A 27670-nucleotide genomic window follows, 5' to 3' on the forward strand; every position below is an offset into this window, starting at 1 on the left:
TTGAAGTAGAAGAAAGGGGAGGTTGGGGGCAAAGATTTCTTCCTCTCTTGGGCAGGGATTAAAGGATAGCCCACTGCACATTCTTACCCCTCCTTTCCCAAGCTGCTGGGTGGGTGTGGCTTAATCTGACATCTGGGGGCATGGTTTGAGGTCTTTAAAGCACCAATCAGCAGAGAGCAGGGGAGTGAGAAGCAGGCAACTAGAGGAGAGGGAAAACTTTGGGAACTTTTATTTTCAATAATGATTATTGCTTCAATATTGAGGGTGGGCAACACTGGAAGAGAAGTATTGAGTTAAAAAAGGGAAAGTTTGCCACTTTCTCATCTTCACCCCCAGTACGTCTCCCCCACTTTCTTTTGCTTTGTTTTAAAAGAGGATTTTCTTTTCCTTTTTTTTAACCATATTAGGCACCGTCTATCCATCCTCTCCACTACTTTCTCTCTCTCTCTTTAAAAAATGGGTGCTGCAAACTGCGAAGATGAAGACTTAGAATTCAAGCTGATTTTTGGAGAGGAGGAAAAAGACCCCCCAACTATGGGGGTCCCCTTGGAAGGTGAGGTGGGAATTTGCTATTTGGGCAATGCCTTAGTTGCAGGGGGGAAGGCATGCTGGAGTCCAGGGAGGGAAAGATGGGGGGAAAAAAATCATTAAAAAGTGTGTTATAGTGCCTTTGATTCAACTGAAGAGTTGCTTCCCCCAATTCTTTTTTTTAAGGAGAAAGTACATGAATATGTCCATCTGCACAGTTATCATGCGCATCTGTGAACATGTGGAATTAAAATCTTAAATTTTCCATTTGCTGTTTGTCTCTCAACGCAGATGTTGTGTTGCTGCTTCAGAAAGTTTGTGTTTGTGTGTCAGAGAGCAGGCAAATAAAGGGATTCCAGTCATAAAAAAAGAGAGAGAAAGAAAAAGTGAATGAGAGAGAAAGAAATGTGTCAGCTTTTTCAAATGGCACAGAACACTTGGCATTTTCTAGGAATGTGTGGCCTTGAACCAATAATCGACCTTGTTATTAAAAATGTTTTTTTTTTAAATAAAAAGTGTGTTTCAAGGTGGTTACAAGCTATTTGAGCTGGAGAGTCTTATTTTATGACATTATTGTGTTGATATGAATACCCTAGTATTCTAAGCAGACCGACTTCGGAACTCCCAGCCTTGGCTGTACTATGTTTAATGATTGCCTACCCTGCAGGGTTATTGTGCTCTTTATCTATTGTGGGAAGAAAAGACTTACTATAGAGCATGGTAATAAGCTTAAAGGGATGCAGAACAAAATTGTGCCTCACCTAGAACGGATCTTGTCATTTTTACGCAAAATAGAGGGTCTGAACAGGAATGTAATACATTTAACTCTGCCCAAAACTAACATTACTGGCTGGATTTGTACCACACAACTGATGTCTTAGGGACTAGCATCAAAGTTGCAAATGTTTACCTGGTCCTTCTCAGGAATCAGACTATCTTGCATCCTATGGACATTTTTCTGAGGTTTCTCTCTCTCTCTCTCTCTCTCTCTCTCCCTCTCTCTCTCTCTCCCTCTCTCCCTCTCTCTTCTAATGCCAGATTCTCCTATTATATCCCAAGAATGCAAAATCTAGAAGAAATAGTGGGGTTAGGGTGGAGTTATTGGGTTTGGCTTTCGGGGCAAAACCAACCAAGCTTGAAGTGCATTTATTGGGATATGAGTCATTGTCCCCTCTTCTCGTCTGTTTGAAGTGGTCGCCCTAGACCATGGCCTTTCAATTGTTAAATATCACATTAGGAAGGGCAAGCTTGGAATCTGAAAACTGGAAAAAACGTGGCTTGCGTGACATACATTTCCACAAGCCTTCTTGCAAAAAGGAGAATGAAAGGCAGAAGGTCCCCTGGGTGGGGAGATGGCATTGGGAAAGGTGGATCCTTGAATTTGTGGCGGGCCCATTTCTGGCCCTGCCTCCCCAGGAGCTTTGCAGATGGAGAGGGGGGTCAGCTAGAAGTGGGTTGGTGGCCCAGGCCCCTCTGCTTTCTGGCTGGGGGCACTGTTGTGAGGAAGTTGGCAGCCAGGCCGAGAGCCATCCCCAAAGGCGGAGGTAGGAAACTGGGTTTTTTTCCAAAAAGAAAGGTCAACCCGTCGCTGGGCAGGCTGCGTCTGGTTCAAATGAAATCCAGATGGGGGCTGTGACGGTCTTGGGATCCCACAGAATTTAGTTCCTCCAGACTGGCGAGAATCCAAGCCTTGCTGCAAGGAAACTGGGGTGGGAGAGACAGAGCAGTGGGTGGGGAAGGGGGATGCCTCTCTGCTGCATTTCGACTTTGTGCAAAGCTCTCCCCTCACACTTTGTCTTTTGGCCTGTGCCCCATTTCCTAGGCAACGGGGGTCCCTGCCAGCCGAGCCTGGGGCTTTGGGAAATAGCCCTTTAATTGTTTTCAGACGCCATCGGTTTCCCCCTTCCCCACGCTGAATCCCGGGTTTGTCTCTGGCCCACCAAATAGGGTGGAGGCCTAGCTGAGGATTGGACTCAGTTCAGGAGGAGTTTCGAGCAAACTTTCCAAAGTATTTGTTTCAAAGGTAAGGGGAGGGCTTAGCCCACCCTTCCTGATGCAAGAGGATGCCAGCTGGGTGAGCCAACCCTGGTTTGAAAGGTGGCCCCTTGGCTGTCCATGCTAAGTACTAGAGCCTGAGCAGATGACCCAGGGCCCTCCAGATGTTGCAAGGGCCAAAGTCCAGCTTCTTCTTGCTAACATTGGTCATGCCAGTTCCTCTAGGGAATGTGCAAAGAAGGTGCCTTGTTTGCAGGGCCACAACTAGGGGGGGCAACCGGGGCATGTGCCCCGGGCGCCATGCTGGTGGGGTGCCAAAATGAGTGCTGGGGGGTGTGTGCCAAAATGGGCTCAGAATCCATGTTTCCCCCTGGTGACACAGACCCTAGTTGCGGCCCTGCTTGTTTGCTTTGCCCCTCGGTACCTGGAGTTTCAAGGTACACTGCCTTTGAACTGGAGGTTCTATTGGGTTGGTGATAAAACTGTGTCAAACCTTTTTTTTTTCCTTTTCGTCAAAGGTGTTTTATCTGCTTTGATTGTCCCTCCCTCTAAGGCTTTCCACAGATGGCAGGTCTACTTAAGTCTTTTAACTAGAGATGCTTTGATTTTAAAGAAGGGGTGTGAATGTGTGAGTGTGTGTGCACACACATAGTTTGTATTCATTGCATGTGGTGTACCACCAAGCCACAGGCTTGCCCTAGATCTTTTCCCAGTGAGATAGTCCAGGACTCTAAAATTTAGAATTTCCTTGACGAACTTTTCTAAATATGGAGGATTTGTTTAAGCACAGTGATTTTGCTATTGAATGTTTCTACATTTGCTGCAAGACAGAAAATTGCCTTTCTAGGTAAATGTAAACTCGAACAACCTGGTACTGGGATGGCGAGTAAGTCCACAGCTTTATGAGATGATGGGAAATGATATTCATACTGAATTACTCTAAACTTAATTGGCCAAATTTTAGTGCTGCCAATTTTTCAACAAAGGGACTCCTATAGGTGAGAAATGTAGCTTGATTTAAGATGCTGATATTTTATTTCCTTTATTCATTTTCTCCCTATTTCCTTACGGATCCTATCCTATCCTCAGAAAAACTATGAAGTCAAGAAGAGAGCATTTGATTTGAGGTTAGACAACTGCCCCATCTCCTGGTCCCAACTGGCCTGGAACCATGGACATCCTCAGGGAAGAAGTGACAGGTCGTCCATCACGATGCGCATTTCATGTCCCCCCCCCACCCTCCATCAGACACTATGGACCTATTTTCTTTCTTTGTCCCTTTGACGTTTCTGTATAGATCTTCTGTTGGTTTTTTTTTAGCTACCCATCATTTCTTTTAGTAAAAATTGTCCTCTGATTAGAAAATAATTTTCCAGGGAGTTTCTTGCAGGTTTAGCCACCCTCTGCCCCAAACCTAGCTCCCTGGACACTTGAGCCTAATTGCTCCCAAATTTCCCATAGCCATTCACAGAAACGTATGAGCTCTGATATTCTCAGGTCCTGTGGGCAATCACACAACCCAGTTGATAGCTTCAAGTGCCGAAGATGTGAAGGCCTATCAAGAGGACAGCTAAACCTAGTTAAGACTTTGGCCTTATTCTGTGTTGATACTTATAGCAAAAGGATCTTTTCTCCTGATCTACTTGGTGTTATCTAACAGAACTTTTGGGGCTAATGAGGGCCTACTTCAAGAATGCTCTCAAATGGCTGCTGTGATCCATCTGCTTCACTTTTTTTCCCAAATGTTATAAGCACTTTTAACATTCCCTTGTTCCAGCCAAGTCTAAGATGGAACCTGAAACTATTTTGCTATATATTATGGATATTTTTAGGTTGTATGGGCTGAAGACTAGGATATAAATTGTTTCAAAGCATGAGACCTACAGTCACTGTACTTTGGTCCCATAACTACCTAACTGTGGAAGATTAATCAGAGCTGGGTATTTACCCTTAACAGGACATCCTACGTAGCTTGAAGGAAACTCAGAGATACTGTTGACAAAATCTATATTAAATCTAATGGCCTCTGACAATTGCCACCTAGTTGGACATTTGCCATCGTTGGACAAAGTGATGGAGCACATCTGGCTTCTCAAGGTTGGAAGATGCTGATTATTTGAATCTATTCCTGTCCAGAATATATCCTGGGTCTGTTGCTGAAATAATCTCAGTCTTCTTGTAGATGAATTATTCCAGCCATGAATTGGGTAGTGTGGCTGTGTTGGATGTTTTGGTCCTTCTCTCTAAGGTATTTGAGATGATGACCAATGGAGTCTTTCTGGATTGTTTATCTAGATGGGACATGGGGTCATAGTGTCCATTATTGGTTATTTTTGGAGGAGTAGGCCAGAAAGTGGTACTTCAGGACTTTTCCACCTCCTCCTGGATTTGACCTGTGGAGTTCTGTGAGGTTCTGTGTTGACTTTGCACACCTTGGTATTTAATGTTTTGGAACAGAGGAAGTCCAGATTGGTTGATCCTTCAGTCTGCTAAGATGTAGATCCTATAGATGGAAAAAAAAAATCTGGATAAAGGAATATATTTAATCAAAGGTGGAGGTAAATTCTCTCTTATGCCTAATTTGAGGATGTTTCCAAGCTCTGTGCAATTTGAAGATTTCAGATGTCAGTAACAGTAAGGCTGTGTGAATTCTTTGATGTTGTGAATCCTTTACAGCATGCAGAAATGTGTGCGAAGCAGATATATCCTCTGCATGATTAAAGTAGCCACATCTTTATCAAAGCTGGCGTTTAGGAAGCTGCTTTCAGCTGTCTCTATGTGAATGTGCCTGCTAAAAGGTGGATGTGCTTTCTACAACAGAGGTGTGCTGTCCCCCTATGTACAGAACTTCTGTACATAGGGAGAAAGTGTAGAAGTGAGAGTGGGTTTGGGGGGTGGTTGCTCAAATCCATATTAATTTCTTTGAAACCTTAGAATCAGCTTGAAAGATGAGGCTTGCTTAAGAGTGCATGTATGTAAAAATGCATCCTCTAAATAATTAAATGGTTTAAAAGTGTAATATCTCAATCTTCAAAATTTTAATTTTAAAATTTTAATTTTTTAAATTTCTTTTAGGGCTCCCATTCAATGGTTAATTCTTCATTCCGCTTTTACAGTTTGTACATACTGTTTTATCCTTTGGTTGTGAGCTGCACAGACTTTGGTTTTAAGATGGGTGGCCATACAGTATAAATATTTTAAATAAATTAATAAAAAATTGCACACCTTCATGTTACAGGTAGTCCTTGCCTAACGACCACAATTGGGACTGGAATTTCAGTTGCTAAGCAAAGCGGTCATTAAGCAAATCTGACCTGGTTTTACCACCTTTTTTCAGTGGTTGTTAAGTGAGTCACCATTGACGTTAAGCAAACCAGGTGGTTCCCCTCTGATTTTGCTTGCCATACGTTGGCCAGGAAGGTCAAAAATGGCAATCACATGACCATGGGATGCTGCAACCGTCATAAATGCAAACCACCCAAATCGTGATCACGTGACCACTGCAATGGTTGTAAGTGTGAGGATTGGCTGTAGGTCAGTTTTTTCAACACTGTCATAAGTCTGAACCGTTACTAAACTGATGATCATTAAGCGAGGACTACCTGTAGTAAGTGACTCTTGTTTCATTCATCCATGGTGGAGTGGTGTTGGATTAGACTATGTAATTCATACTATTTGGGACTACTTTTTAAAAATGATTTTGAAAGTTCAGCTGGTGCAAGATACACCCTTCAAAATATTGTTATAGCTTGAGTGGTTGGTTGATGTGAGGAAAATCATCTGCCCTTCTGTTGCTTCACTTGGTTTGACATGCTGGGTTCTGTATGCTGGCTTTAACATGGCTTAACATGCTGGAAAGCCATAAATGGTTGCAATGCACCTTTGTTCATATTAGTCGACCTGTTTTATGGCAAGTAGAAAGAGGCACCTGCTACTTGGCTTACTGCAAGGACTGTTGGAGAGACAAATGCCAGAAACAGGGCCTTTTTGGTAGAGGGCCCCTGCTTCTAAAATGAACTTCGATTAGGAGTTTGCCAACCCCCTTCTTTGCCAGCCTTCAGGAAAGCTCTGGGGCCCAGTTTAATTCTTGTTGGCTTTTCCAGAAATCGTGTGTGATTGCTGGAATGGCTCCCACTTGCTTGCATGTGTTGATTCAAAACAAAACAAAACAAAACAAAACACTTTTATTCCATTGTTTTGCTTTAGCAGACAGGCTGCTCTAGGCACGTTCCATCCCTAAAGGCAGCTGAAAAAGTCTTTTAAAGCAAATGCTAGAGGGTTGGCTGCCAAAACGCCAGGGCAGGCACAGGAAATGGTGTTGCGTAGAAAGCCAAGGACAACTCTGGGGCAGGGAGGGAGGGAAGCAGGCTGGAGGGAGACAAGATCAGGTTGAGTCGTGCCTTCGGTCTCCAGGGCTTAGTCCTAGCTCGCAAGAGCAGATGAAATCAAGGGAAGGAGAAAAACTAAATTGGAAGCAGATTTTATGAAGGAGGGGCTTACATTGTAGGACATGGAAGAAGAGAGAAAGAGGGGAAATTGAACAAATCAGTGTTCGTCTCTCCCCCCCCCCTTTTTTTTTTCCTTCTTATGTTGATCCAAATATTTGTTTGTTCTAGGAAAATGAATCTCTTTCTCTGTTGCGGGTGGTTTTTCTAACCAACTGTTTATACCCAAGTAAAAGGACTCGGGGTTCAGCTTGGGCTCTTGGCATAGGGAGAATGCCATGAGCTGAAATCTGGGGGATTAATCTCCGAACAAAGCAGCTCGACTTCCCATCCTCCTGTTTGGACGCTTGGCTCTTGAATCGAATTGACGCCCGGATTGCATACTTGACATTTCGTGTGGCTAGCCTGTGGGTTTCTTTATTTACCAGTTAGATTGGTAGCCCCTCCAGGACTGCTCTGTTCGTTTTTATCCCCATCACAACGACCCTGTGAGGTAGGTTGGACTGGGATTGAAAGAGAGAGAAAAACTGACCCAAAGTCATCTAGTGGATTTCTGTGGTTATGGATGGATTTGGACCTTGGTTTCCCCTGTCCAGGTTCAACACCATAATCGCTACACCACACTGAGGCTTATGGGTAGCCCCCCCCCACAAAAAAAAAAAAACATCTAGCACTGGCTTTTAGTTTAATTAACCTCAGCCCAGGCACTTTAATGCTCTGCATATCTGTAAACTTACACATCTGTTCACATCCACAGCAGAAAGTGGATGTGTTCAGTTCTGCAAACTCAAGGAGTAGAAACTTGGGCTTTCAAAAAACAAAACAGGTCTTTTTTTCAAAAAGGTGTATTAGCCTTGTATTCAATTCTGAGCCTGCCTCGGATAGCTGTGGAACTGCTAGCGTAACTGCCTAAACGCACCCAGCGAGCATCTGTGGCTGAGCCTTAACCACTATCCCGTGCTGTTTCTCTTCAGGCCCATTCCGTGTTAGTAATGACTGTTGCAGAAATGTATAGGCATGCGAGCAAGGTAAAATATTCTTACGGACTACTCGCTATTTGACTGGCCTGCTGTTAAGAAGTGATTTCTGATGATGGAGTTTTATGTCCATTAAGGATTATATTCCAAAGGCCCAATGAAAGTGAGGGGAACTCAAACTCATTCACTGGTCTTCTGGAGGCCTTGTCCTCTCTCGGGCCTGCCCCCCCCCCTTTGTAATTTGGTGCAAGATGGGAACAACCAACGTGGCTGATTGCACAGACGTTTTTGGTTTAAATAAGAGAAGTATTCATCTAGTGTCTAGGGGTCGTGTCTCCTGGCCATTATTAGCACCAAATAGCCAAGAGTGGAACCTTCATGTAGGTGAGCAAACTCTTTAATACTGGTGGGAGCTAGTAGTCAGCAATAGTTATTTCCAGATTGTCTTTCCTGGGAATTTCTGAGAGGCAAAGTTTTGGACCAGCTGACTGTGATTTAATCCACCAGAAGAACTCTTAATTCACATTCACGTTTTTTGCAGACCTGGAAGCCGACACTCTTCCTGGCTATTGCTCGCTTACTCTTGGGGACCCCCCACCCTACGCCTCTCCTCTGGGCATCCCATGTCCTCTGCACCTTGGCGGGGGCCGTGCTGGCATGCACTCTCCTCCGCCCCGCCCTGCCGACTTGGATGGTGACACCTTTGAGAGCCAGCCAGCCCGGCGAGTACGACTGGGAGGGTCCCGGGTGCTCGAGTGCCCCAGCATCCAGATCACCACCATTTCTCCGGGTCGGCGGACGGACGATGATGACTGGGATTCTTCTCCTCGTGACTATCTCTTGCTGGAGGCTTTTGGGGGTTACCGCGAAGCTGCCCCATCTTCCGGATTCTTCACCCCAAGTCCTGCTAGCAGTGGAAGTGTCTCCCCATGGAGTTTTTTTTCAGACGATGAGGCCCCTGCTGGGGATGATGTGGAACATGAGTTAAATGAGGCTGCAGCTCGCTTTGCCCTTAGCTCTCCCTTGGGCTCGCCCCGAGCATCTCCCAAGCCGTGGTCATCTGCTGAGGAATCATGGCCATCTTACAGCACCAGCTACTCTCCAAGCCGGGGGACTGAGGACACGTGGATGCTCCTTGGCCCTCGACCAGCTTCCCCCTGTGGCAAGAGGCGCTACTCCAGCTCTGAGACGCATTCTTCCGTGTCTCCCTGCCTGTCCCGGAGGGGCAGCCTTGGTGAGGAGGCTCCTGGGGAGGCCTTGGAATCGGGCAACGATGTGGCCCCGTTTAACTGCCCCACCGCCCGGCTGGTGGAAAGCATTCCTCAAAAAGCTCGCAAGACCTCAACTGAGCAGACCGTGGCATTGACCCGGAAGGAGGAAGGGAGCTGCAATGGAGAAGATGTGGGTGGTGGCCCCATGGGCAGCGGGGGACTTGGGATGGCACGCAAAGAAGGGATGGATTATCTGGCTGTGCCATCCCCCTTGGCCTGGTCCAAGGCTCGTATTGGAGGTCACAGTCCTCTCTTCAGGTACGTGGGGTCCATGTGAGACCGGGAACGTCCACCTCCATCTCTTGTCAAGGATGCAAACTTAGAGAGAGAACCAGGGTCTGTAAAGAGAGACTTTAGGGGGCTGTCAGGCAGATGCCTTGGGGCAATGCTGAAGCAAGGCATGATGGGGATAACCCATCATCAGCTCTGTGGCTCCAGAGTGTGGTAGACCAAGACTGATTGCTCTCCAGTGATGGCTGAAATGATAGTGTGATTGGGCCTCGCCATGACTTGATGATATGATTTGTCCCCATGGTTTCCAGGCGGGATGGGGAGCTTCACTTGTTGCTTTGTCAGCGACAAGGCATTGCTTCCTTGCATCTGAAGCCAAGTTGGACAGTCCTTTCAGAGGGGATCTGCTACATCAACCTTGCGGCTGCTGGCATCTCACTGTGACAGCAAGCTGGCAAGCTTGGATGGAGGAGCCCAAACCACTATGGCGTTTGGGCTCCTTCAACATGGGCAAACCGTAGTCATTTAAGTTCATTTTACTGGGCGGGACCCTGAAGGGGTGGAAGAAGAACCTGATTTCCTGCCAGGCGAGTAAGCCATGATTGGCTGACAGTTCCTTGCACTCAGATCTCCTCCCCAAAGGGCAAACACTGATTGGCTCTTGGTGAATTCCACAGATTTGCAAACAAACCTGTGCTCATAGCATCCTATTACTAAAAACTCTCAAGACAGCCAGCATCAGGGCACTTGAGAACTGTTAGCAATGGCCATCACTTCCCTCTATCTCTAGCTTAGCTCCCAAATCCTAAAAAAGAGGGCTTATCCTGGTAAGCATTTGGCCACACATGGTTTTTGGGGACAGACTACTTTGCAAAGAGAAAGTTTCATACCTTCTCTTCCTTATCCCTAGAAAGTTACAGCCTATTCAGTTAGTCAATACTGGGCTATATAAACTGATTTCTTTCTGTATTATTTATGCAATTTATTACCCACTTTTCATTATCACCATCATAATAATAACACCGGCAGTAGTCTAACCTGATATCAGTACCTTCCTTTTTATCCTTTATCATCACTACCCTACCAAGTAGCTAGTTTGGTGTGGATCTTGTGTCCAAAAGCTTTTGCCTGAGGCTCTCTTTCCCTTGCCCCTAATTTTTGTTCTGTTGGCCCAGGCCTGGGTGATGGGGCACACCAGACCCCCATTCTTTTAGCTGCCTTCAAACCAGCTGGCCTGACTTTGCCACTTGCTGCTCCGTCAGCTTTTTGGTCTGACTGCCAGTGGGGCTGTTGTATAAAAACAACTTGTCAAGCCAGCCCAGGCAGAAGGGCTGATGTCTCCAGTTACACATCCCAGATCCCAGCTCCAGGGCTGGCGGGATGGGTTGCTGGCATAAACAGACTGTGGCTTGTTCCCTGTTAAGGTAAGCAGTTGGATCGGAAGAATTTGGCCTGCGTGGCGGATCAGACTTCTTGCTTTTGCGCTTGCCGCCAGCCCCCTTTATAATTCCAAAGTTCAGGGTCAGCCTTATTCTATACTGTACCCCAACATTTTTTTTGTAAAGGCATGCTGGTTAGAATCTTTAAACTTCTTTTGTGATTTATATGCTGCATTTCAAAACAGTGCTTTCCCCAAGGTGAGATACAGTGAATATAACACAAAGAATTTGAAATGAAGATCTGAGCTATTCGATGATAATGGACCTATTGGGAGGAAGATGAGGAAGCCTATGGCCTCTATTCATCATTTAATCTCTTGAGTTTTCTTAAGAATAATGCTGGCAGTTCAGATGAGCGATGTGAGACTTCAGCTGCTAAAATCAAGACATTTTTCCGTAGAGAGTCTGATGCTTTGGGAGGATTGAGGGAAACTTGGTAGGAGTAAGGGAAGAATTACCTGCTTGTTTCATTGGCTATAAAGTTCACTTTTTCTTTCCCCAATTACAGCTTTATTCCATCACATTCTTACGCAGATTTGCAATTTTTAATCATAGTCCACACAGCAAGCAGACAGTTTTACATGCAGTTTTCTTTAATCCATGTATGTTATATGCATTTTTTTAAACTACGTTGCAAAAAAAAAAAGAGAGAGAGAGAGAGAAGCACAAAACGCAAATGATAATGGCATCCATACAGTGTTTCAGAAAATGCAAATGGTGGTGGTGTAATTATTATTAAAACACAAACCAAACAAATGTCATTCCCATCTCTATGGAACACTTTTGCTCTTGATCCAGTTTTATTTGAGGCCTCTGGTCCTCTACATTTTAATTTTGAATTAACTGAAGGAGGTCTGCTATTACTGTTAGTATTAATTGAAAAAGAGAACATTGTAGTGTTACTTTTAATTAAATCCACGAACTGACCATTTTAAGGTCCCATTTTAAAATGGATACCGTCACACCGAAAAACAACACAGAACAGGGCAACGTAAATGATCATGGAGATTGGAAGACCTACTGTTAACTTGAGAAATCTAAGAATAACAATATTTCCCATATGAATAAAAAATGTTGGTATAGAGCAAGTTCATCAAATTATATATAAAATTCAGCAGTCGCAGGAGGGCTTCCTTTCCCCTCTTTTCCCTTTGTCACTCTAAACTGAAGTTACACCATGAAATTGATTTGGAGCAATAGCCCAAAGTTGCCTTTACAAAATAGAAAATAACTGTAAGATTAATATATGGAATTTGCTATAGCACTCTACGATGGCCAAATCTTTACACAAGTTAACTCTGAGCCATAATAACTATATAGACCCAGTAAAGCCTCCATAGTTTGAGGCAGTATACCCTCAGAATGCCAGGTTCTAAGGCAAGGAGTAGGCATATATTTGCTGCCACTGAATGGGAAGATCAAATTTAGTTTTAAAGGAGCAAAGCTCTTCTTACACTGAAAATCTGGCATAAGAATTGTTTGAATATGATTGGGTCTTCCTCCTATCAAGTTGAAAATACATCTCCAGGTGAACTGGCAGGACAATATTTTAAGTGCTTGAGGGCTAGGGAAATGTTGCAGATCTGTAAGTAAGGCCTGCAATAGAAGTTATTATCTAGTTCCTAGGTAATAGAAGTACTCCTTGGATTATTACCTAGGAACTAGAAGTTCTGAATTCAGTAGTTATGAGCACTAGAAATGGGGAGAAATGTAAACACCTGTAGTAGCAGCCAGATGTGATGATTTGGGGTAGGGGATATCTTACTGTGCTGCTCTGTTGCCTGGATTTTGAAAAGAGCCCTGGTTCTGCGATAAAATCCATGTTTTATGCCAAGAAGGGGCCAGGTTCAACCCTCAGCAGCTGCACAAGGGACCAAGACTTGGGAATGAGTGGCCTGATCCCCAGGATGTTCATCTGACCCCAGAGATGGCAGCCTTTTGATTTCCTGAATCTGTCCAATCACATTACATTGACCTGACAACCCTCTGTTGTGCCTTGTGGAGACATCCACCAAGGTCAACCTCAATGCCTTTCTGCTTTTCTTCATTTTCTCCAGATCTTCTGCTCTTCCACCTCTGGACTGGCCTCTCCCCAGTCAGTATGAGCAGTACGAACTGAAGATTGAAGTGCAGCCTCGAACTCATCACCGGGCCCACTATGAGACGGAGGGCAGCAGGGGTGCTGTGAAAGCCACCCCAGGAGGACATCCTGTGGTGAAGGTAACTGAGGGATGGGACGGTTAGGGTAATTTCTTATTAGCTGCCCTGAGTGCCCTCTAGGTGTAAAGAGAGGTACATTGTCCCTCTCATCAGGGTTGTCACTAAGCCATGATTAAGCTAACCACAGCTGACTTCATTTGCATGATCCATAAATCACGGTTTCTAAACACACTGGTTGAGTTTGGACAATGTGCCGAGCCAAAAGCCAAGGAGTCACAGTACGACTGAACTACAAAGGGTTCAATTCAGATCTTCCCCAGATGTCTTAGATTTGCAGAGGTGCTTTAGGCTGAAAGAAGCTGAGGTTTACCAGGTATTGTCAGATTCCAACTCCCATCACACCCAGCTACATTTGCCGTTAAGGAACAATGGGAGTTGTAGTCCAACTTCTAAAGTAACGTTTTTCACTTCAGATTGCAGGGGGGCATTCTCACTTTTGAATGCTTCTCTTAAGTCTGTGTTCAGGATCTTAGTCGATCAGAGCATCTCAATAAGTACAAAAGGGAGAAGAATTTGATTCTCATCCATGTTTTTCCCTGATGTGCTAGGGCAGTGTTTCTTAAGTTGTATGAACTTCACCTCCCAGAATTCCCCAGCCAGCATGCTTGCTGGGGGATTCTGGGAGTTGAAATGCACACAGTTTAAAGTTTCCAAGATTGAGAAACACTGTGCTAGGGTTTTCTTTCTCTTGCTGGCAAGGAATGTGGAACAAAAATAGACATTTCTCATTTTCCTTCAGCAATCCATTCTCCAACCACATCCTTCTGTGTGTGTGTGAGACTGAGGCCAAATTCTAACTATTAGATATGGATCATATAGTCAGAGAGATGATTTATGTACAGAAGCACTATATAAATGCAGAGTATTTCTAAGTTGGGTTCCCATGTTCTCTCTTCCTTTAGATATACAGTACATCAAAAATACAGAGTGTCAATGAGACAAATTTCCCTCTCAATATAGACATATTGTATACATCTATACCAGTTTGGGTTGCATTTAGTAGCTGGAAAGAGACACGCAATTTTCTGTTTGTCATGGTTTAACCGTGAATTTAAGGCAAGACTTCTTCTGGGCATATTGGAGTGCCTTTCTGTTGCCATCACAGAACTACAGCTTCATCTTTTATCCAGTATATTACAAATTGTGTTGCCTTCAAGAAGACTGATTCAGTGCCTTGTTCTGTAGATTCTTTTCAGTGTTTATGTTTTGCAACCACCTTCATTCACTCCCAACCTCCAGAAGTTTTTTGTTTGTGTGTCCATGTGTGTGTGTGTGTGTGTGTGGTGTTTTTACGTTTTCAGACGTAGACTAATCTGCAAAGCAAAGTCAGTCTTTAGGGGAGGTTGGGAGAATGGGAAATGGAGGGGGTGGGAAGGCTAGTTGGAAAGCCTTCATCCAGAAATCTGAAGGATGAAAACTATTCCCACTTCAAAGACTTCCTTTGCTGTGTACAAAGCAACAAAACAAAGCAGAGCACAAATGTCATGGATTTCTTTCTTCAGAAATTGTGAAATAGATGCCCACTATATTTAGTTTAAAGAAGCTTTTTCTTTTAAATATGGGAATGAGTGGGTGATATTTGGCCAGCTTGGGCTTGTAGTGCGAGGAAGGAAGGAAGGAAGGAAGGAAGGAAGGAAGGAAGGAAGGAAGGAAGGAAGGAAGGAAGGAAGGAAGGAAGGAAGGAAGGAAGGAAGGAAGGAAGGAAGGAAGGAAGGAAGGAAGGAAGGAAGGAAGGAAGGAAGGAAGGAAGGAAGGAAGGAAGGAAGGAAGGAAAATTGAGTTTCAGCCCAATGTAACTTGGGCGTAGCCTACAATCCCTGTCATCGACCAGGATGGGTCATGATGGGATGGAACGATGGGAACTGTAGACTACCACTTCTTGAGACTGATATGACCATAATGAACTCATTATACTAGATCCCGGTCCTTTCTCCTAACACAGAATGTAATCCACTTTAATCATTTGAATTCTCTGTTGGTGAGATTTTTCACCCTGGCTGCAGACTGGAGATCTTGAGAGGAAGAAAATAACGTCTTTCTGGCTATGATTAATTTTTCTCCCCACCCTCCCGTTCAGAAACAGAGTTCTGTGCCTGCTTCGGTCTTCCCTTCCCTGACACATCTCCGAGATGTGAAGGCTGCCCTTTCCCACGCTCAGATTCCTAAATCACAGCATTGGTTGTCTCCGTCCATCTCTCTACGTCACTGGTTTCTGAACTGAAGAGAAAGCAAGTGGTGCCCGAAGAGAGGGAAAACCTTGTGCACAAAGAAAGCCTTCTCGCCCGCGTACTTTTCCGATGAATTCCTTGGCTTTCCAGCCTCACTTTTCCTTGAAGGATCTGTCCCTGCGTTGTTGAGGTTTCTGGGGGGGGGGGGGGTTGTTTTGTTTTGGGTTTTTTTTTTTAAAAAATCAGAGCCTTTTTCATTTCCATTTTACAGTACTCCTGCAGTTTCCTTGCTTCTGATTTTCCTCACCCCTCCGCAGAAGTTGGCAAGCTGCTTCCCTGAGTTTCCCCTCCAGCCCCCCTCCAGCCTCGTGGAATGTTCCATCTGCAGTGACTTGGGGGGGGGGGATGTAAAAAGGGAGCATTTCAAATCGAGTGCAGCTGTTACCGCTTGGCTCCTGATAGAAAACATCTGGCCAAACCCCCTAAGACGAGACCACCGAACTGCCGAAGTCTCCAGCTGCACTGTTGTGGGCTCCCGAGGACCTCTGGGGAGGGATAGCGGCAGTGAAGGCAGGGAGCGAATGGTACAGAGGAGTTAATTTAAGCCAGGGATTTGCCCTGCAGCCTATTTTTAAATTATAAGAATTTAGCCTTCTGGAGAAGCCAAAGGACACGTCACATCCAGCCCTTCCCTTTCAACTGAGGGTGTTGATAACTACTTTGTGTCCTCATAGTCATAGATGCCCCTTTTCTTCCTCCTAGCCCTATTGCTTGGAGGTGGTGATGGCTGTCAACTGAACCTGGGATATTTTATTTCATTTTACACTTTTTACACACCGAGATTAATCCAGGTACCCTTCTGCTACAGGCATCCACTGAATGCTTTCCCCCCACTGATATCATGGCCTCTTCAAACATACTCCTGAACCCCTGACAGGAATGTTGAGTTTTGAGATCTCATTTCTTTCATTTACTGATTTTACAGTACTAATAACCCACCCCGATCCCACCGGACTCAAAAAAGATGTAAGTGGAGCTGGAGAAGGTTGAGAGGAGGGTAGCTAAAGTGATCAAGGGCTGGAGCAGCTTCTGCACAAGGGAAGGTTACGCCATTTGGGGCTTTTTAGGCTACGAAAGGGGAGAATGAGAGGAGACATGACAGAGGTGTACAGAATTATGCATGGTGAATAAAGTGGACAAGGAGAAGCCATTTTCCTCTTCCCAAACTATTAGAACCAGAGGTCACCCAATGAAATTGAAACCTGAAATGATCAGGACAGACATGTAATTAAATTTTGGAATTTGCTACCGTGAGATGTGCTGACTACCCATTCGATTGGCTTCAAAAGTAGAGCTGGACCAATTCATGGAAGTCATGGGGATCAATGACTATTAGCTTTGATGGCAGTGTGATGCCTCTGAAGGCCATCTGAAAGGAAACTAGTGGGCTTCTTGTGCAGTTGTTTGGCCACTGTGAGAACACACTGAGGGACTAGATGGGCCAGGGTGAGATCTACAGGGCTCTGCTCATGTGCACTGCCCACAAAATCAGTGTTCTGTGCTCCAACTCCAGGAGGGAGTAAGTACATGGCCATCACACTTTGGACCGGGTGCAGTTTCCAAATAGCATTTAAGAGCAGCCCCATGTAAAGTACATTGCAGTAAACCAACCAGTTGGTAATGAAGGTGTGAGCTACTGTAACTCGGTCTTCCTGCCATCCCATAGTCCTCTTGCTGTACAATGCTCAGGACTCTCAGCCAGAAGGACTCAAACATCTGACCAAAGCTGCCACTAACCTAGTGAAAACATCCCAGCTTTGCTTCCTCTTCACCATGCTCTGTGGACAGGGCCCTCCCGAGACATTAAATTATGGAAAGGCAATATCAGTCATCTTTCACTGGCAAGCTCTTCATAACGGGGAAGTTGGCTGCATTTGCAGAGAATTGCAGACTGCTGGACTAGATGGGCCAGGGATCCGATCCAGCAGGGCACTGCTTGTGTTCTGATAACTGAGCAGTGTACAACCCTCCCCATAAAAATAAATAACTAAATCCAAATGAGTATCAAGAACAAAAGAGAACCCCAAAGAAAACCCACCAGATAAAACCCAAGATAGGCACCCCCAGTCAGTCAGCTGGGAACAAAGGCACATTAAAATTATGTATTTTACAATACTTGGAAAGTTGGATTTAAAAATCTGTTGTCTGAGAATCATTGCCAGGTCTTGGTGCATTGTCCCCCAAATTATTTGATACGTGGAAGGAGCATTCAAGATACAGATATTTTTGTTTTCTTGCAATCTGTGGTTGGGGTAAAGAGATGGGCTTATGACTTTCTTCTCTTCTCCCACTCAAGCTTTTAGGGTACGATGAAAAACCCCTGACCTTACAAATGTTCATCGGCACAGCAGATGAGCGAAACCTACGTCCGCATGCTTTCTACCAGGTGCATCGCATCACTGGGAAAATGGTGGCCACCACTAGTTACGAATCTATCATTGGTGGAACCAAAGTTCTTGAGATGTCCCTACTGCCTGAGAACAACATGGCAGCCAAGTAAGTTGCCTTCAGGAGCAAAAGACTGGAGGGATGAAGAGATGACTTGTCCATCTGGATGATGATGATGATGATGATGATGATGATGATGATGATGATATAACAGTGAAGAAAGATCTGGTCCTTTCTCAATCTTACGCTTTTCTTTTCCTTCTTAAACTTTTTAGATAGGGAGAAAGAGAAGAACCTACAAATACCACCTTCAGTCCATTTCAGATTTTAAAAACAAGCTATCTTGCCAAGTTGGCAAGATAGAAATGCCAAAGCTAATATATAACATAAATGAAAGATGGAGGAAAAGAAAAGGAAAAAAAAATCAGTAAAATAGTCTACAAGCATAGACTAAACACCTCAAGGACATTTGACCGAAGAGCTTGAAAATTTTCTTCTTAGCCTCTGTCAGAAAAGAGCCAGTTAAAGCACTGGCAAAACTCATACAGTATATCAATAACCAGTGGTGGCAGTTTGTTGTGGGTTTTCTCTCTTGGATAGCCCCATCCTCCGAGTATCCATAAACCTGTTGTATGTTGATACATTCAATATATTAGGGATGTAACCTACAATAGGACTTGCCGCCTTTTGAGGTGTTTAGCACCAAAACATAGAAGAATGACCAAAATCTCACAAGATTTGGGGGATCTTACAAGTTCTTGCTTGAAACCTTATGTGAAAACACTGAGATCCTAAGCAGTGTGTTCTCTTATTTCTCGCTTGCTCTCTCTGAATCTCTCTCTTATTTTGAGGAGTCTGCAGATGGCATCTAGAGAAGTTGGTAATGTCTTAAGACCTATGGGCGCCACGTTGCTGACCCCTGCTGTAGGAGAACAGGGTCCTTACCAAGGCATGACTTTTAGAGTCCAATTGACAATCCTAGGAATGTCTAATCTAATCTAACGATAATAGGAAGTTATTTGAGATCTGACTTGCATCTGCCACTGAATGTGTACTAAGGAATGAGCAGTCTGTCCCTAAGACTCCTCTAATGAGTACAGGTAGTCTTTGTTTGCCAACCTCTTGTTCAGCAACCGTTTGAAGTCACGATGGTGCTGAAAAAGGAGATTTATGACTGGTCCTCGAAGATGCAGCTGTCTCAGTGTAAATTTGTGATTCAGGCGCTTGGCAACTGGTATGCATTTACGATGATAGCCACATCCCACAGTCATGTGATCGCCATTGCTACCTTCACAGCCAGCTTCCCGCAAGTGAAGTCAGTGAGGAAGCCAGTGGGAAGTCGCAAGTCGTGGTCATATGACACTGTGCTTAACAACCCACAGTGATTTGCTAATGACCACAACTGGAACTGTCGTTAAGTCAGGCATAGTCACATGATGTTTCACTTTATGACCATGTGGCTTAGTGATGGTGAGTTGCTGGTCCCAATTGCGGTCGGTAAGCAAGGACTACCTGTACAACAATAGAATAGTCTTGGTTTCAGACATTGATTGATTGATTGATTGATTGATTGAATGAATACATGAATTTATAGACTGATTCAATCAGATGACTCTAAATGGTGTACAAGAACAGTAGCCAGAGCCAATGCAACAATAAATTACAATAGTACATTATAAAATCTAACACAACATACATTTACAGTTGCAACTATTTATGCTATGTTGTAACTCATCTCATTGTCAATCATTATTATATATTATTGTGCACCTTATGTTGTGTTGCTTCTAAAAGATTGGGATAGATAATTTACCTCTTTCCCAGGCCCCATTCCATCTCATTCTCTCTCTCCCTCCCCGCCCCCATGGGTATTTTTGAATTTATTGATTTGAGAGAGGTGGAACCAAAATATTCCAGTCATCCAAAATGTTTCTTAGTAACATCATGGGTGCTCAGATTTTAAGTTGATGATACTTCCAATTTCCCTCTTCCATTTTTTCATGGACTAGCTTAGAAGGGCTTGCCTTGAGCCCTGGGACTTCTGTAGATTTGAAGCTTCTTGTTACCTTTTGCACAGGCATTCAAAGGGATATCAGCTTGGTTATAAAGGTTTTCCTGTTCCTAGAAGAGAAACCACTACAGAATATTGGCCGGCACGCTGTTATGACAATTACAAAAATTGCTCCTGTGCTGATCAGCCATTTAGCTTGGCAATTCTCCCTTCCACCTCATATTTGGCTTTATAGAGGGCCTTTCCTTGCTACTGAATTGAAAAACTAATGGATATTATGGTTAAGGTGTTGGACTATGAACAGGAAGACCCAGGTTCCAATCCATCTTCACCATGGAAACATCTTGGGTTAATCTGTGTTTTCACTCCCTCTCAGCCCAAGAGCCAGTGTGGTCTAATGGTTAGGGTGTGGCACTAGGAGTGGGGAAACCCAGGTAGTTAGTGAGTGGAGTGAGTGAGAGATGACTGGTGGGTAAATCTTCTCAAGGTTTTAAGGGAAGCTATAAAGTACATGTTTAAATGGATAAATGTGCCAAGTGATTGGAAAATCTGCTTTCATTACTGCATATCTGAAGCATGGAGGATTACTGTTTGTGGAAACATGCTGTGGACTTGAAATCAGAGAGTAAAGAAGAGCAATGCATCCCCACCCACGATTCCTTTAGAAACAAAGATTGTTCTGTTTTGGTTCTGCTGATCCAGCAGAAGAACTTTCATTTCTCTTTTTCTTTGATCTCTTCTGGACCCGTTCCTCCCCACCTCATCCCCCAGCATCGACTGTGCAGGGATCCTAAAACTGCGTAATTCAGACATTGAGCTGCGCAAGGGTGAGACAGACATCGGGCGCAAAAACACGCGGGTGCGGCTGGTTTTTCGGGTCCATGTCCCACAAGGAAATGGCAAAGTGGTCTCCATCCAGACGGCTTCTGTGCCCATTGAATGTTGTGAGTGTTGCTGCCTCAGGGTAAAACTGACTGCTGGGGTCTGCCCTCAAGACTGTGCAAAACCGTGGTTGAGGCTGTTGGCTCCACATTGTGGGTGGTGGGTATGTGGAGCTGGAGAGGGGTCCCTGCAGTGCTCATCCATCATCACCAGACTCACCAGTCCATCCATGGTGGTTGCTGCCAGCAACTGAGGAGGCTGTCCCTGTTGAAAATTTGCCTGGGGGCATTGCTCCTCTACCCAGTGCTGAACTAAAACATCAAAGTAAACTCCAGATTTGAGAAAATGAGGGAAAATGACAAGCAATTTAAAGGATTTACCTTAAACCAAAAGATTTATTTTATTATTATCTTTTCATTCTCCTCCCAAGGTGGCATATTTTGTCTCCCTAACGGTAGGGTTGGTTGGTCTTGTTGGAGGAAAACAGCATCTCCAACACCTGGTATATGTTTGCTTTCATAAGTGTCCTCTGAAGCTCTTGGTTCTGATATTTACTCTTTTAAATAACGTTGTTCTAACCCAGCATTACAGTGAAGATGGGCTTTCAACTGTCATTGCTCCAGCAATTTCTGGGCAACGTGAAACATAAAGAAGATAGTAGGAATGGGAAGATTGATGCCACAGGGCTATATATGGTCCTGAGTCCATTTCTGCTGTCCCAGGAGCTCCTCTGACTATAATGGCCCAAAGCTAAAACAGCTTAAAAATAAAAGCAAAAATGCCTCCAACATTCTGTCCTTACCTATTACATTTGTGGCCCTGTCCCAAGAGTTCAGTGGGGCCACTGGTCCCCCAAATTTGGCCATCTCTGTGCTGAAGGTACGACTGCTCACTTCCCTCCAAGTGTAGAAAGGAGAATCACTCTTCTGCCCAACTGATGGTAAGAGCTCAGGCTTGGCCTCTCTTGTCATATTCTCCAGTGCTTCTTAAGATTAGTCGCAGTCCATCTTTGGGTGTTACCTGTTTGTTGGGTGGTGACTTGGCACAGAGCTTTCTCAGACGTGGCCCTAGGTTGTAGAACATGTCCTTGGTCTCACCTTCTTTAGATGCCTTCAACAATCCATCTTTTCAGCCCAGTTTTTTATAAATATTTGCAGTTTTCAGTGGTTCTAATATGAGCCTTAATGTTGATTTTAGACTGCTATTATTTTAATATATTTTAGTTTTTAAAGAACTTCCCTGGGTCATTCAGAAATGGTGGTATATTCTAACAACTGTGATTGTGCTATGCAACACCAGAGTATGTCCTATGGTAGGCGAGAAGACAATTTATGCATTCTCTAGGCATATTTGCCAAAGCATCAGGTTGGTGCCAAGTACTTTTATGCAGCCATCACAACAGCAATAAAATTGGGGACAGGGTATAATAGAAGGTCGGGAGCTGGGGGAGAGAAGGAAACAGGTTTGGATCCAGGTGTAGTGCCTTGAAGGTAATTCCTATCAAAGTCAGTGTGAAAGTTTTTATTGTGATCAGTCTTTTATTGACATCAAAAGGAGATGAGTCAGTACTTCAGTATGGATCTAACCCAGTGAGTTCAGTGCAGTCACTTAAACTTCAGTTTGGTTTAAGGAACAGTTGCACTAAAGTCTCAGATGAAATGTAGAATCCCGTGGCTGTGATGCCTCTAATCCATGACCATGGAACTCCAAAATGTGTGTGTGTGTGTGTATACAAACATACTGTACACATGCACAGATACAAGTGCATCCACATACTCACATAAACATATATAAACTTTATTTTTTTAATAGGCCAAATCTTGTGAGTTTGCCAGAACTCTCCCAAGATAGTACTGGGAGATCCCAAAGGGGAGATTGCTAAAATCTCACAAGATTTAGGAAAGATTTGAGTGGGGTTACTTTTTATTTTTATTTTTTTAAACCTGCTTCACTGTGCCCACTCAGGTCACAGTGCATGATACCTGTTGCCTGAGAAGGATGCTGTGCTGTGTGCTAAAGACATTGGAGCAATGGTTGGCTTTTGAAAGCATGGAGGAAGAGAAAAGAAGCATTAGGAGCCGTTCTCATGCACAGTGTGCAGTGGACGAGTTGGCCTGTAATCACACTCCCCAACTGTCTGTTGTAAGAGAAAGAGCTGAGACTTTGGGCTTCTGCTCCACTTGTCTCTCTTCCCTTGTTCGCAGCCCAGCGCTCAGCTCAAGAACTTCCGCAAGTGGAACATTACAGTCTTAGCGCCTGCTCGGTGCATGGGGGTGAGGAGATGGTAATCAGCGGAGCCAACTTTCTGCCCGAATCAAAGGTTGTTTTCATTGAACGAGGCCCTGGTAAGTGGGGTCCAGTTAACTTGGTGCTACCTTTCTTTTTTGATGCATGATGCATGGTGGAAAGCCATCTGGCATTCAAATCAGATAAATAATGATGAAACCACATTTGCCCAATTGGGGGATGACTCCCCCTCCCCAGACAATTGCCCATGAATTGAGGAAATCACATTTTCTGATAAGAATAGAAAGAATAGTTGAAAATAAAGGGATGGACAAGTGGTTCAAAAGGAACTGTGGGACTGTGGCTTTTAACACGTACTGTATATATAAATGCAGACACATTTGACTCATGCACATACAGTATATATATGGGGAAACTCTTGGGTTGGCTGGAATCAGTAGCTTTGGCTAGCAAGGTCAGGAAGCTGGTATGGCATGAGATTTTCTGTCTACTCATCCTTTTTGGAGAGAATTGTCTTAAATTCAGGGGCATCTTTCTCTGGAGTAAATATGGTAGTGGTTATGATCTCTGACAGCTAAGACCACTTCCTCCATTGACAATGTTAGTGGACCATCAGTCAGCTGACACTGGGCAGAAACTATGGGCTGTTACTATTTTTAACATGTCCTGCTTGTAATCTTCCCAAAGGGGGTTGGCTGGATTAAGTGATTCTTTCGCCTGATCCAAGAAACTGTGCCTCCATCTGTTGCACCATTATAGGTGCCTGATCCTTTGGCCTACAGTCAACTAGTTCCTTCTTGGTTTCAGATGGAAAACTCCAGTGGGAAGAGGAGGCAAATGTTAATCGCCTGAAAAGCACAGAGGTGAGAATGAGAATAATGCACTGTCATCTATTGGGATAACATGGGGGGGGGGGTGATTTTCCTTACCATGGAGTAGGATTCTTCAGTACAGCAGCAAATGATGGACAGAGATTGAAGCATCCTGGGTTTCTTAATTTGCATGTTCTTGAATATGTGGACTTCAGCTCCCAGAATTTCCTAGCCACTTCAGCATGGCCATTGCTGAGAATTCTCGGGAATTAGAGTCCACATATCTAAAAATATACCCAGACTGTGGGATTAACCTTCTGTACTGGACTTACTTCCCCTGCCGTCACTTTCCTCTACTTCCACAGGCTTTGCTGACCCTCACCGTTCCTGAATACAGCAACAAGAGAGTTTCACGGCCCGTTCAGACGTACTTCTATATTTCCAATGGGCGCCGGAAAAGGAGTCCAGCTCAAGGTTTCAAATATTTACCTGGTAGGTAGAACTGAAGATGGGAGATGAGAATGGTTGGATGCTAACATGAACGTGATAATCCCTGCCAACCTTCTCCCTTTCTCCTCCAGTGATCTTCAAGGAAGAACCACTTCCAGATTCCACACCCCATACGTTCCCGCGCATCGCTCCAAATGCTCCTTTCCCACTACCGTCAGCCCAAGGGGCCATGGATTTCTCCCCTTCCAGACCACCCTTCCCTTACAGTCCTGAGCGCTCCCCACCTTGTTCCCCTTACGGTCCTGATTGGAGCCCTTGCTCATTCTCAACTCCGCCTCATTACAGCCCAGCCTTCCGTTTCCCCCCCAGTGAGACCTATGGGGGCGTTAACCTCTCTGTGCCCCGCCTCGCTCCTCCAAACCTGCCCCACCTTCACACTCTAGATTGCCGCCCTCCACACTTCCAGCCCCCTAGTCCGCAACGCAGCCCTCACCCACCAGGACAGGGAGAAGCCCGCAGTGGGGAGAGGTCACCAGAATGGACAGATCCAGAACTTGGATCCCAGGAGTTTAGCACCAAGGAACTGGAGAAATCGGGGTTCAGCAGCAGCTTCCGGGAAACCTTGCCTATCCATGGGATCACACTGGAAGAAGGTAAAGCTGGAATTGTGAAGCATTCAACAAAATTTGGTTTCAGTTTAAGAAGAATAAGGGGATTTTCTTCTTCTCTTTTCTTGTGAGACAATAGCAATCAAAATATTTGCAAAATATGGGAGACCCAGCCCAAACAAAATCAGGTCACAATGACAGAGAAAGCTCATTCCTATGTGAATGCTTGCTTGAGGCTTTCAGATCAGGGCTGTGGAAATGCAGCTGACCCCAAGATGGCAGGAATGAGACATAGACAATTTTCTTGGCTCCACCTAGTGGTCATCCAGAACTTTGCAGCCCAGATCTGGTAGCAATATAGGGTGACTGGAAGGTTGGCATAGCTAGCTGGCAAGCTTGGCCTTCCTGGGAAAGTAGCCCTCATCATCAGCAGGACTCAGTTGTGTCAGAGTTGTGTCTTGCTGGCAATACTCAGTAAATTAGCAGAGGCAGCAGAAGGAAGATGGCACAGTGAGATCCGATGCCAAAGAAAATTTATTTATTTATTTGTTTGTTTATTTCATTTATTATTCAAATTTCTATAACCACCCATCTCCCCCCAAAAAGGGGGACTCTGAAAATTACAGGCCATGGAAGGCAGCTGGCACAGAATAAATGGCATTTATATTCTTTCTACCTCCTGTTCAAAGAGGTGAATGGTTAAGCCAGCACTCTTATTCACTCTGCCAAGATACAGGACCAATCAGAATATCACAGATATTCTCTTCGATTGGCAATCAGGCTGAATTTAAAAATAAGCTTCAACCCAAATGTGGTACTGGACTAGCCTTGAACTTATCTTCAGAGTATTGGGAGCTGAGTTAAACTCTCAGCTCAGCCTTACACTTGAACTTTGAAGTAGGGAGCAACTGGAAACAGGCATTGGCTGGCCACAGTGGACAGTTTCAAAGAGCTTTGACAGAGTGTTAGATCAACATGGATATCCCTGGGGTCTCCCATCCAAGTACAGACTCAGTCCAACCCTGTTTAGCATTTTGAAGATCAGCTAAGGCTGGCTAAGTACTGCCATTGATTGTAGACTTACACAATGTTAAGCTGTAAATCATGATTTACAGGCCATGGTGGTTGGGTTTACAGATCACACTAAACCTAACTCAAATTGATCACATTATGAATTTGAGGTTATTTCACCCCATCTTATGACCCAGATTATTGTCCCAATTTTTCAGTGAATTACCTGGAGATGCTAGAAGCTAAACCTGAGACTCTGGGCCTGCAAAAAGGGTGTTCAACCACTTCCTTGTGGTCTCCCCCTTTAAATCCCTCCAGGTCTCACAAGCATGAAACTCAAATTGCTACCCGCCATTTCTACCCAGTCTTCTTGACTTTTCCTCTGTTGCTTATGAGATGATTGACTTAAGCCAGCAGTCGAGCAGCCAACCAGCAGATGGGAATTAAAAGGCCATTCCCTACTCACAAGGGCTTGGCAGCACTGCTATGGTGCTGCCAAGCCCTTGTGAGTAGGGAAAACAGATCCTGGGAAATATAATTCCAGCACTGTTGCTCATATTAATTTCCCACAATGACAAGCATTGCAGGCTGAGCCTCAGAAAGTTCAGTGGCTTGGTTAAGGCCACCTAGTGAGTTCACAAGCTGCTATATGCTGAGCTTTCCTTCAAATTGCCTTTCTCTCCCTTTCTGTTTCTGAATACTCTCCCCAGTTACCGAGATCATTGGCAGGGACTTAAATGACTTTCCAGAGCCATCCTGTGAAGGAGGACAGAGCTGAGAAGCTGCCAGAATCCTCGGGTTCATAAAGCTTCAAGAAGGCTGGAGGACAACCCAGAGGAAGTGAAGATGGCCAAGATCACGGGAGCAACAGCTGGGACAGCTTCTGAGGACTTTCATATTGATGCATTTGAATCTGAGTTTCCTCCTCCTCCTTTCTTATCTTCTGCCTGTGCTTTCTTTCATTCTTCCATTAAGGGCTTCATACAACTCAAGGCAGATTCCTCATTAAATCTTCTGCCCTCCTACTGTTTGCACTGAAGAGCTCACACCATCGTTACTCCAAGAATAGGGCACCTATGGTCCTGCAGAAGTTGCTAAATAGCAGTTCCCAGCATCCATAATTTATCGTGTTGGGAGATTGGATATCAGTTGCTTCACCATCTTCTACTCAGTGGCTGTCCTCTATTGGTCCATTCATGTATGTGATACTCCAAGACAGAGTTTGGGCAAGGAGTGAGACTACCTATTGAGTTATCGTGGCCCCTGAAAGCCTTAGTCCTTTCTCTATGTATCTACTCAACATTTACATTTTGGGTAGCCCTATGTCCTATGATAATGGATCCCATGGACTAATCTACTCATATGGCCATCTAAGTAAGAATCTCAATTTCCCATGGTATTATGTCTGTCTTATGCATCTGTTCAGACTTCTCTATCGTGTTCATCCTGTTTGTTTCCTCAAAACCAGCAAGAGGGTTGCCATGCTATCCACTTTGCCTTCTATCTAAACTACCTCTCATCCTTTCTGTAACAGAGAAGGCTTCAGACTTACAGTATTCTCTGCCCCGCCCCACCCCAATCTAGATGGATGATGATATAGGAGATCTCTCTCAAACCATGGTGTTCAAACAGTGTTTGGTGATCGTGAAACCCTCATAGATCTTGGTGCATTCTCATTGGAGGATTCCACAATGAAATGATCAGTAAAGAAGATAAGTGTCCCTGAGCATCCCAAAAGCCTAAAATTCTTGATCTTTGTATATGCTCTGGAAACCACATTTGGTTGATGCAGAGAAACAAATCACAGTGGATGGATAAGTATAGATCTGTTTCATTCCATTTCTGCATGTTCCCCAAGCTGTTCTGCTCCTATGCAGATTTTTAGGAAATAGCCCAGGGATTAAATAAATAAAAGTTTTAAAAAGTA

The 27670-nt window shown here is 44.4% G+C and overlaps 1 protein-coding gene across 2 annotated transcripts; it reads left to right on the forward strand.

Annotated features, from left to right (window-relative positions):
• On the forward strand, positions 1-27670 carry NFATC4 (nuclear factor of activated T cells 4). 2 transcript variants are annotated; one of them, XM_063301487.1, is made up of 10 exons: positions 1-553; positions 8487-9474; positions 12944-13106; positions 17631-17830; positions 20505-20677; positions 22820-22960; positions 23670-23725; positions 24040-24166; positions 24256-24777; positions 26454-27670. In XM_063301487.1, exons 1-10 carry the CDS (start codon positions 457-459, stop codon positions 26519-26521), a joined length of 2535 nt encoding a protein of 844 aa, XP_063157557.1. In that variant the 5' UTR covers positions 1-456; the 3' UTR covers positions 26522-27670. The 2 variants fall into 2 exon arrangements, with proteins under 2 accessions (XP_063157557.1, XP_063157559.1); XM_063301489.1 differs by lacking the exon at positions 1-553 and adding an exon at positions 6904-7461.

The sequence above is a fragment of the Candoia aspera genome, chromosome 4 (genome assembly GCF_035149785.1).
Source record: "Candoia aspera isolate rCanAsp1 chromosome 4, rCanAsp1.hap2, whole genome shotgun sequence".
Lineage (NCBI taxonomy): Eukaryota > Metazoa > Chordata > Lepidosauria > Squamata > Boidae > Candoia > Candoia aspera.